The sequence below is a fragment of the Mus pahari genome, chromosome 2 (assembly GCF_900095145.1).
Source record: "Mus pahari chromosome 2, PAHARI_EIJ_v1.1, whole genome shotgun sequence".
In the NCBI taxonomy this organism is placed as follows: Eukaryota; Metazoa; Chordata; class Mammalia; order Rodentia; family Muridae; genus Mus; species Mus pahari.
Window position 1 is genome coordinate 124,429,549 of NC_034591.1, and position 11,769 is coordinate 124,441,317.

The following is an 11,769-nucleotide window of genomic DNA, read 5'->3' on the forward strand; positions in this document are numbered from 1 at the left end:
AGTTAGTTTTTAAGAGATGGCTCAGTGGTTAAGAGCACTGACTGCTCTTCCGAAGGTCATGAGTTCAAATCCCAGCAACCACATTGTGGCTCACAACCATCCGTAACAAGATCTGGTGCCTTCTTCTGGAGTGTCTGAAGACAGCTACAGTGTATTTACATATAATAAGTAAATAAATCTTTAAAAAAAAATTCTAGAAGAGTCTATGTTTAATTGACCCAGCCAGGGGATGGGGCATTAAGTGAATCAACTCCAGCGAACCTCAGGTCCTTGTAACAGAAGCTGTAGGCAGGCACCGAGGGAAAGGGCACTGCTTCTCCCAAGGCTCAGCTCAGCACTGTTTTAGCTGCTGTGCCTCATGAGATCACTGACGATGGGTGCAAGCATTGGGTTGCTTCCCAGCTAGTGTACTGAGAGCCAGTGCTCTCTGCTCCTCCCTAGATCACTTCCTATACATACACTTGTCAGGGAAAGTAAAATCCCACGACAGAGTGAACAACTCAGTACCTCTCCTAGCTCTGTGGGTACCTGCACTCATGTGCTTGTTCTTCCACACAGATAGATATATACAGAAAATGTCTTCTCCTCCTCTGGGTAGAGCGTATTCAGCACCTTTCGGACTAGTGGGAGACCTGGCTCTCAAGCCTTCTTGGTTATTTAGTACAGTCAGAATCCTAGGTTGAGAATCATTCATCATAAGTCAGTAGTTTGATGCCAGTGTTGTGTCGAAATGGAGTCCCAGGATAGTTCATATAAAATGTTTGGTGGTATTATTATTGTTGTTGTTGTTGTCGTTAATGCTATTGTTTGAGAGTTGATGGCTCTCCCACTTCTACTAAAAGACTCAACTATCTTCTCCTTCTCCCTGTTAATCTAAAAAATTCTAGATACTAGCCATATGTAGGCATGTGGTGAGGTTTATTTCCCAACCTAGAAAGTCTTCTCCAGTTCCTGGATGTTTTCTGCGATGATTTCTGCACTCTCTTGTTCTGAAATCCTAGGGTGTCAGAGCTGTGGGTTTCATCTGCTAGTTCCTTTTCTCTTTGTCCTTTCTGCTTTTACTTTTGGAGAAAGTCTCTTAACCTAGTTTCCAAAACTTGCTGTGTTTAAAAGCTGCATTGTCATTGTATGCCAAGTTCCTCATTTTAAATTCCTTCCCTTTGTCCCAGGGTAAGGCCTCATGCATATTTAGGATGATAAGTCCCAGTCTTCCCTGTGAGGAGGCTGACTTCGGTTGCTTGCTCCCAAGCATTCCTTTCTCTGTGTCCTCAGTTGCTTCTCTCAGTTGTCAGATACCCCTGTGTAGCACCGGGAAGTAATTCTGTGTCTGTTGATCTTGGTTGTCCATGTAGATAAGGTGGGAAGAGGGGACCAGAGAGAGCTAATTGAGTAGCCTGTAGATATGGGAACACATGAGTTGGTAGGGCTTATGAATGGTTACTTTCACTCACAAATTATTAAATAGCAAGCCATGTTTCTCATGAGAGACTACAGGTAAGGCATCTCTCTGGAGTGTTACACGTCTTCTTAGAAGGAGCCTCTGGTCTAAGGTCAGCATACATTTCCAGTAAAGGATGAGACAGGAAATGTTTTTTAAATAAAGTAACATATTTACTTCTTTACTACTTCATTTATTTATTGTGAGTGTGAAGGTCAGAGAAGAATGCCCAAGAGTTGAATCTCTCCTACGCACCCTAACCCTTACCTGGTTTCTAGGCTTTGGACTCAGGTCAATAGATTTGTATGGCAAATGCTTTTACCCACTTAGCCTTCTTGCCAACCTTGAGACAGGAAATGTTTTATGCTTTGCAGTTCAGTAGGCAGAACTCAGAATATTATATAACAAGAGAACAAATATTTCTAAAACGTTCTTATTGGTGAGAGTCATTCATCTTCTCTATGAACATTGAAATTTGAATTTGACATAATTTTATGTTCTAAACTACCATGTGTTTTGTTTACAGTTATGTGAAAATGTGAAACCCTTCTTAGCTTGTGAGCCATATACAGATGAGCTGAACTTGATCACAGTTGGCCCAGGAATCCATGATTGCCGTTTCCTGTTCTAGATTCCCACCTGAGAAGGCAGCCACCCCTGGCTATGCACGCCTGTATACCTCACCACCCTCCTTGTGCATTTGTATTTGGTTCACTTATTTCTACTTCCATCTCTTACTCCTTCACCATAGTTGGCGTTCAGGGTTTCTGAGCCTCTGTGCCCACCCCCACCTGCCAGCCCACCTCATAGATAACGCCTCCTCCCGAGGAAAGCCTGGGTTGTCCTTAGTATGTGTGCATCGTGCACTTGGTGCTTAGTGGTGGTAGTGGTGGTGCCTGGCAAGGTCTAGTGGTCTTTTCTATATACATTTTCAGACTTAACTTGTCCCATGCTCCATGTCTGCAGCCTTTAGCTCCTGAGCCTTGCTGGAATTCTACAAACTCACCCTGCTGCCTCTTGTTTTCCTCTGCAGCAACACAGGCTCCATTTCACTCCATCTGTCTACTTCTACCCCCCTCCCCCTCCCCCTTCATTGTAAGTTGCAAAGATAAATTTTAGTTTCATAGAAGATGATATTGAATTTAAATTTTCCTTCATTTTTTTTTTTTTTTCTGGAGGTAGAAAGTAAAGTGCTTTATTCCGTCAGTACAAAAATCATTAATCAAGGTCAAGGTTCTGCAAATCTCACGTCAATGTATTTTCTTGATTTCAGTAGAGAGGCTATGATGTCCCTAGTTCTTGATGGGTAGCTGGAATGTATTTCAAATCCTGACTTCCTTGCCTTCCACTCCGTCCATCGTCCCTCTGTGCCTTTGATGACAGCCTTGGGTTGCTGGTTGGCATTCTCCGTATTCTAGTTGCTGGCTGACCTGCTCACCACCTAGCATTTCCACTTGGATATTTTATGAGCATCCCAATCTTGATGTAGTCCAAATAAAATCCTTGGTTTCTACTCCTCTCGGGAATACTTGTTCCCTCCTAATTTCTGCTTTCTCACTAGGCTCCATGGTGTGTAAGAGCTCTTCCATAGGAGCTGGAGATAGGCCTAGTGTTTAAGAGTGCATATTGTTCTTGCAGAGAAGCCATGTTTGGTTCCTACCACCCATACCTGGCTGATCATACCCACCTATGACTCCACAAGACCTGATGCTCTCTCCTGGCCATCTCAGGCACTTGCGTACACATATACATACCTACACATGGGCCACACAAGTGCACATAATGAAAACTAGCACTTGAAAAAATAAACTTAAAAAAAAAAAAAAAAGAAAGTTCCCATGTAGCTGTGAGGCAGACCAAGCTTTTCTGTCTTTGCTTAAGACCCCTGTGGCTTCCCACTGCTCTTCCAAGACTCAGATGCCCCAGGCCCTAGGTCTCCTATACTCTGTATGCTATAGTTTCTGCTTGCTTCTAGAGACAAAGCTCCTGTAACTCATTGTTGTCCTCTATGTGTCAGCTGCTTGTTTTCATTCTCTGTGTGTGTGTCTGTGTGTGTATGTGTGTGTGTTACATGCTCTGAGTGTGTGGGTGCTCCTGAATCCACTTTTTCTACCAGTCCAACTGGGTTTTATAGGCATGCCTAGCTGCGTTGCTGCTAAATATAGGCACTGGAGATTCTAACTCAGGCCTTCGTTCCTACACAGCAAATGTTCTTACCCACTGAGACATCACCCCAGGTACCCTCTTTCCTGTTCTTTTAATGTTGTAAACATCGTTTCCCTCCCAGTCCAGGGCCTACGGATTTTCCATGCCTTCTGCTTGGAACGCTTTACCCCCCAGACGGTCTCCTCCTGCACTAATTGCTTTTCTCACGGTTGTGACAAAGTACGAAACAGGAACAATTTAGAAAAGGCAGGCTTTATTTTGGCTCATGTTTGAGGTACAGTCTATCATGGTGAGGAAGGTGTGGTGGTGGGTGGTCATTGTTGCACCAGCAGCCAGGAAACAGAAAGAGGGTTCCATCTATTTACCCATCCTAGACACACCCAGCGCTTTTTCTCCTAGGTGACTCCATCAAGTTAGCATTTGGGATTGCCCATCACATTCCCTTTCTGCCCTTCAGGTCTACCTTTTTTGATGCCCTGGTTCTGGAGATACTTTTCTGATGGCCTTTGGGAATCTCTGCTTCTTCATGCATCCTGATTGTGTCCAAAGGCAGTTCTTACCTCTAATTCCTGCCCCCACTGTTCCAGTCACATAGCAAAGACTAACAGGCAAGCTACTGAATTGCTAGACATCACATGTTAATTGCTTCATGTAATTTTCAAGCCCTGTGAACGTGCTGTGGTTTAACTTCTCTGTTTGCCTCTGTCACTGATCGTGTTTTAAGAAGCTGCTGTGTCTAGTTCTATTTTCAGTACCCAGTACCTGCACAGAGCAAACACTTCACTAAACAGTAATCAGTTTTGTCAGTGAGCATCTAGAAGCTCAGAGTTTGGAATGCCTTCGGACAACCCCCAGCCTTTTGTTTCTAGAGCCCAGGATTAGAGGATGCTGGGATTACTATTCTACCACCTTGGTTAAACAGCTATCAGCTCCCCCACCCCCCAGTCCCTGGCCCTTAGGGACCTAGCTATGAGGGAGGATGGGTGCTGTGGAGACCAAGGGCTCCCACCTTTACCCTTTGATGTAGTCTCTGAGGTTTACACTATTTTCTTTCCTTCCATTTGAGTCCACTTGGCTAGGGGCACGTCTGTGGTTTCTTGCACTCTCATTTTTCTCTTAAGTATGCCCCCCAAGTCCTTCTTGCATGGTGACCACATTACACAGTTCATCATCTCTCCACCAGCTGAGCTTTAGAGTACCCTCAGCCATGGAAGATTCTTGAATCCCCTTTTTTCTGGTTCACCTAGTCCTAAGACATTTAACCAACTCCTCAGTGCCGCTGAGTCCTCTCCTAACCCATTGTGGCATATGCTAACGCTTCAGAGTAGTCCTAAGTAATTTCTTTTGAAAGCTTAATTTAGTTTATTCCTCAAAAGCCTAAAATAACACCTATCATATAAAATTTTCTTTGTGGCATATTGTTGGAATGAGACCAAACCATAGTGTGAGTGGGTGTATGTGTGTGTGTGTACACATACATGTATACAAACATGCTTCCCTCCCCTCCTTGTAGATTATATGTATATATTCTACCACTGAGTGTCCTGTATCTGAGTGGTTCTATACTTAGCATGGTGTTGGGACCCAGCGGAACTCTAATTTCACTCTGCTGTGCCATCCACAGAGCAGAGGGCACCATGGAGCCTTGGAGTTGCAAAATTCCAGAAGGGTACTTTAACATTATATTTGAATGCTTAATTTAATTTTCACTTTGGATCTGTTGCTAGGCAACCAGGAAGACAGGGCAAAATCAGCAAGGCTAATTTGGTTCTGTTACTAGTGTGTTAGCATCTCTTATATTTACATTGACAGTTGGTTGTAAATACACTTGAGCCAATGCAGTGCTACTTTTCATCCAAGTGAGGCAGGTTTTCCATCATGAAGTGCTTAAGTTCCTGCTCTCGCCCTTAGGTGAAGTTACCTGAGTTTTGAGCTTGTGTGGCAGAGCCTGCTTCTTTGCTAAGTGCCTTGACCCCAGCACCATGGTATAAAATGGCACTTCCCATTGCTTTCTATCCCTTCACACCATGAACTGAAGTCCAGTAGTTTGCTGTTGTTGCTTTGTTTTTGACAATGTATAGTGTCAAGGTATTGGCCTGTGAAATAAGTTAGAGGTTTAAAGAAAGTAGGCCATTTTATTATCTATATCTTAGTATGAATGGAAATCAAAAATGTTAGTCACATTAGTCCTTAAACTAAGTCATATGTTAAAATTTAGTGCTGCTAATTAGATTCCGTGATCATAAAAACCAAACAAACACAAACAAAGCAGTGGAGCAGTGGGCGTGGCTGTAAAGATGGCTCAGCAGTTGCCAGCACTTGCTGCTCTTTCAGGGCAATGAGTTTGGTTCCTTGATTCCTGGCATTCATGTTGGGTTGTAAACTTTAGCTACAGAGGATCCGAGAACCTCTTCTGTCTTCTGTAGACACCTACGCATATATACAAACACACATGCATAAACATACAGACACACATAAAATCTTTGGGTGTGGCTATTGGGGAAGATCTGAGAGGAGTTGGGGGATCGGTGAATATGATTGACTTTATTATGTTCATGTATGAAATTCTCAATGAATACATAAAATCAGTGCTGGTGACATATTTCTGATATTTATTTAAGTGATAGTTAGCTGGACTTGGTGGGAAAAAGATATAATCTCATTTACTCAGGATGCTGAGGTAGAAGAGTCACTGAGAATGTAGCTGCATCTCATGGCAGAATGCTTCTGAGGCATGTCTCAGGGAAGGGGCTGAGGTGCTACCTGGATTCTGTGAAGAAGACAGGACATTTAATCCTGACCAGTGGTGTGCTTCTTCAGGCGGTGGGTGGAGAGTTTGCACACATCTTGCTGGTAGGAAAACCATCTCTCGAAATGATGTCATCACTTTCCATTGATTCTGTAATGACCATGACTTATCCCTTTTTTAATAGGCATAGAAAGCAGCAGCCACATCTTCAACATGTTTCTTGCCATGTCTTTTGCTCTCTAAAGATCTCTCATATGTCAAGAAAGTGGCTGTCATATGTAATGGAGATTACTTTCAGCAGACAAGTCAGATTCTTGGTAAAGAGGAATCTCAACATTCCCATGTTTATCTTGTGACTAACTGTCTGGGACTGTATAGAAATACTGAGTTGGTGAGATTGTCAAATGGAGCATGTTCCTTTTGCTTCTACGCTTAAATTTTTTTTTTTCTTGATGATGTGGAGTATGTGCAAGTATAGTATACAGAGAGAACTCATTGAATCTCAGCAGAGATTCATTGGAGAAAGTCTGAGAGTCTGTGAACAGATAGGAATACTGATTTATCTATTCTGATGGACTTTAAAGGGTGTGGTTTTTCCAAGTTGGGTCTTTGCTCTAGAAGAAAGAGCTGTCTGAAGTAGAGGAAGGTCTTAGTGGTTATAAGTTGCTCATAGCTATGTGCTGCATGGCTTGATTAGAGTTACTAGGAAACAAAGCTGTGACAATCACACAGACATGTAGACCTCGGGGATTGATTGGCCTGGGCTTTCAGAAGGAAAGCTGCAGCACCCAGGAAGCTCAGCTTCCTTCTTATGTACAGTTGGATAGGGAGGTAAGGGTATTGCATAAAGATAAACGAGTTGGCATGGCTGGCAGCGCACAGTGGAATCAAGGAGGCAGGCATAGCCAATCTCAGCATGAGTAGCCTCTGCAGGGGAGCAGTTTTGAGGCTATAAACATTGGGGATGGGTGAAGCTGCTGTGAACATTTTCTATACACATTGTCAACATTCGCACTCAGATCAAAAGAAAGCGTTTCCATCCCTTTGAGCCTTGCTGGAATCACTGACCCTTGACATGACTATGCCTGTGTCAGCAGTACACATTCACTCAGGACCTAACTTGATCCCCATAGGACAATGTATGAATATTTCTTGCTTTGAGGTAATTGTTTGAGTAAGGTAATGTGTAGGATTCACTGGAGGTCGAAGAGAGTCTGTCTTAATGAACAGATAAGAATAGGTGATTTATCGATTCTGATGTACTTTAAGGGTGTGATTTTTTTCCCCAATTGGGCATTTGCTGTAAGTTTATTGAGTATCCACTATGTCAAAATGAGTTTCAGGGGTATTGGTATTTTCCTAAGGAAATTATTTCTTAATTCTTGTTGTTGTTATTCTGGTAGCTATTTTCAATTACATATTCTACTACTTAGCTATACCCTACCCCCAGCTCTTTGGACATTTTTTGTATATCCCTCTTGAAATAAATGAGTATTTTAAAAATTACATCTACCTGTTACTGAGCTTAAATATGTTCATTATAAAGCAAGCAGAAGTATAGAAATTAATGAGAAAGGTGAAAATAAAACAGTAAAGTAGTGTCTGGTTAATCAAAACGGCCACATAGTTGTCTTATACCTCATCACGGTCCATGGGCTTGTTTCAGTTCCTCTTCTAGTTGTTGTAATGGAATAACTGAGAGAAACTGTTTAAGAGGGAAGGAGTTTACTTTGCTTTTTATTTCAAAGAGTATCCGCCCATCAGTCAGGGAGGGTGTGATGACTGAGCTGAGGTGGCTGTGGCTTGCGGTGAATCCCATCTGCATCTCAGCAGACAGGATGCAGAGCGTTTGCTCAAGAAGCAGGAGGAGTCTGAAGCAGTAGAAGGCCTGTCCTTAGTGGTCTGCACCCACCACCTTGGCCACTTGTTCAGAGGTTCCATGACACCCCCGCCCCCAAGACAGTGCCACCTGCGAGGACCAAATGTGCAATGTGGATTTGTCTTTGACATTTCACACTCAGATCATTACCACTGCTTTGGGGTAAGGCTCATCATTAGAACGTAGGACGATACGGGTGTCTTTATGATTTTCACCTGCTGGATGGCTTTGACTCTGAGCTGACTAGATCATTATCTTTTACTTTGGAGTGGCTGACAAGAAGAGTAAGAGTTGGGTCATGTCTGCCTCTTTCTTGTTCGCTCAGTTGCTTAGCTACTATAGTCACTTCATCTGTTTCTTTGCAGAAATTCTGGCACCTCTTGTCCATGCTGTATAAGACAATGTAATAAAATCACAGATACCCAGGCTTCTTAACTGGAAGCAATTAGGATATGCTCCCACAAGGGGCAAGGGCACATTTTTTTTGGTCTCAATCTAAATTTTGCTGTTTTTGAAATTTTTGTGTAAGTCATCGTGTACATGACTCTTGAAAGACCTCTGTTCTAGGAGGTACTTTCAAGTCAGCTAAATATAGGCTATTAGTTTCACATTTACAAATATCAGTAAGACAAAAGATCCCTGCATTGTATACAGTAGGGCATCTTTGACCTTAGAGTTATCTGCAGTGAATGGACAGTGATAATTATAGAGAAAGAGTAACAGCACTGGGTGGTGACATGTGATTCCAGCTTTGCCATTAATTGCCTTGTTGACAGTTGATTACCTTTCTGTAAACATCTGTAGCTTCACATGGTGATAATGAAATTTTAAGACCCAAGTTTGTGAAAATATTGTAACACCTTAGTAAAACTGGAAAGCTTTTTTTTTCATAGGCTGACTATATATGTCTTTGCCTTTTGTTTCCCTTCTAGACTGCCTCTTTAAGCTATGTCCTATGAATCGATACTCCGCACAGAAACAGTTCTGGAAAGCTGCTAAGCCTGGGGCCAACAGCACAACAGATGCGGTGCTGCTCAACAAATTGCATGTAAGTGTCGAGGTGGCGTATCAGTGTGTCGTGAGTGGTCACCTGAATGGTGTCTGACGGTGGGAAAGGGTTGGTTATTTCAGCCTCTAGCACTCTCTGCTGGCTTTTAAAATTGATCATCATCATCATCATCATCAGTAGTGTGTAAGTGTTTTGCCTATGTATACATTTGTGCACTGTGTGTGTGAAGTGCCCAGAAGAAGGCTTTGGATCCCTTTGAACTGGAGTACTGTATGGTTGTGAGCTGGGACTCTAACTCAGATCCTCAATGCGAGCAGCCATTGCTCTTAACTGCAGAGCAATCTCTCCAGTCTCCTTGCTTTCTTAAAAAATTCTAAATAGAGATAGACTACAACCATGTTGAGATATTTTGCAGGGAGGTAGCACCCCTACCCCCAACTTTCTAGGCGTGGCTTGAGGCAAAATGGTGGCTAGAATTGAATCTTGGCTCTGCCACTCATTGACTGTGAACTTGATCAAATGATCCAGCTCTGTCTATAGACACCTAAAATGGAAACTGTGGTCATGTCCACTTTAAAAGGAAGTTGTGAGAATCACACTAAAGGGTACATAGATGTCTTATGAACACCACCAGGCATGTAATTAATAACTTTTGTCCATTCCTTAATAAATTTTGATCATTATCATTATATTCATCATATTCATTGGCATGTAAGAGAAGTGCTCTCTGTACTGCGGATGTCCTGTGTGACCACATCAGGCCTCTGAGCCTCCCTGAGGCGGTCATCCTATAAAACTATGAGGTAATTCTTCTGGTGCCTGGCACCTGGAGGTTAAGCTGTGCAGAAGCTCTCCGAGATGTGCAGAAGGGGGACCCTGCCATGGAGCCACTGTAACATTATTGAATTCCTGAATACTCCGCTCCTCTTGATGTTTTATTTTTCTCCGTGTCACTTGTCTGTCTTCTTAGAATATAAATTGCATGAAGGTAGGTGCTTGAATCACTTTGGGTTCGTGCTGAGTCCCTCCTGTCTGTAGCCAGGATTCACAGACCCTGGGTACTCGGGAAGTGAGTAGGAGAAGCGCATAGACATGATGCTCCTGGGTGCTCAGTCATGATGTGAAGACAGTCCCTGGTCCTGGGGGAGCTCAGAAAGTCCCCAGGATCAGCCTGCCGTGTTTCAGCTTAGGTGTGGCAGTATCATAACCATCTGTATTTGATGAGGTTGAAGGTAGGAGAACGGGCTTCTTTCCTCAGCATATGAGGCCACAATGAAGATTCTGGGTTCCAGGCAACATCGACCTCCCAGCAGCTCACACTGAGGCCAGGGTGAAACACAGAGTCACTCCCACTGCTGCAGACTCTCTCTTATGTGTATGGTTGTCTGTACCTGGGCTCTGAACTTCTCTCTTTAGCTACTGCTGTCCAGCCCTCTTATGACAGGAGGATTTATTCACTTTATTTTACTGAGCACCTCACACTCATGACCTCCACACTCAGATCATCTCTTTTGGATGATCCTTCTGCAGGGCATTCTTCAACTAAGATCTTCACATCTCTCCCCTTGGTTTCACTGGCCTCCCAGCACAGTGTTCTCTACACACTCGTCATAGAGATATTGCCTGCTTTTTCCATTTTAGCATCCTGTTTATGTCTTTCTTGGTGCTGATTATAGTCTGCAATTATGTGTAATAAGTTCCTTAATTATTTGTCACTCATTAAAATGGGAGCCGTATAAGGACAGGGGCATTGGCTCTCTTGTGCACGCTTGTCACTAGCTTCTCTCATGGTATCTGGAATAGAAGAGGCACTTGAGAAACACTGGCTGGCTGAGCATTGTACTGAGTACCAGAGGTAGAATTGTGTCAGAGACTTAACCTTTAGGAGTTTCCAAGCTTCTATTCATTTATTTGTTTATTTATTTATTTATTGGTAGAACATGATTTTAAATTTTCCAACTCTTAACATTCAACAAACAGAATAACTATTTTAAGATATATTTCATTGCTTTGTCTCCATTTTCGTTTCTGATTTTATTAATTTGGATGCTGTCTCTGTGCCCTCAGGTTGGTCTGGCTAATCTGTCTTGTTGATTTTCTCAAAGAAACAGCTCCTGGTTTGGTTGATTTTTTTTTTTTTGTATAGTTCTTTTTGTTTCTATTTGGTTAATTTCAGCATTGAGTTTGATTATTTCCTGCAGGCTTCTCCTCTTGGGTGTATTTGCTTCTTTTTGTTCTAGAGCTTTCAGATATGCTGTCAAGCTGCTTAGTGTAAGCTCTCTTCAGTTTCTTTTTGGAGGCACTTAGAGCTATGAGTTTTTGTCTTACAACTGCTTTCATTATATCCCATAAGTTTTGGTATGATATGTCTTCACTGTCATTAAATTCTAAAACGTCTTTAATTTCTTTCTTTATTTCTTCCTTGACCAAGTTATCATTGAGTAGAGCGTTGTTCAGCTTCCATGTGTATCTGTGCTTGCTCTCTCTCTCTCTCTCTCTCTCTCTCTCTCTCTCTCTCTCTCTCTCTC

General features: G+C 42.6%; 1 protein-coding gene across 13 annotated transcripts in view; it reads left to right on the plus strand.

The window, feature by feature from the left end:
* The window catches only part of Itpr1 (inositol 1,4,5-trisphosphate receptor type 1), a 330,113-nt gene that overhangs the window by 110,700 nt on the left and 207,644 nt on the right, over positions 1-11,769 (plus strand). For all 13 annotated transcript variants that reach the window (XM_029535575.1, XM_029535574.1, XM_029535578.1 and 10 more), the window contains exon 5: positions 9,165-9,280. In XM_029535575.1, the coding sequence (XP_029391435.1) occupies positions 9,165-9,280 (116 nt within the window). The remainder of the gene's footprint in view (positions 1-9,164; positions 9,281-11,769) is intronic.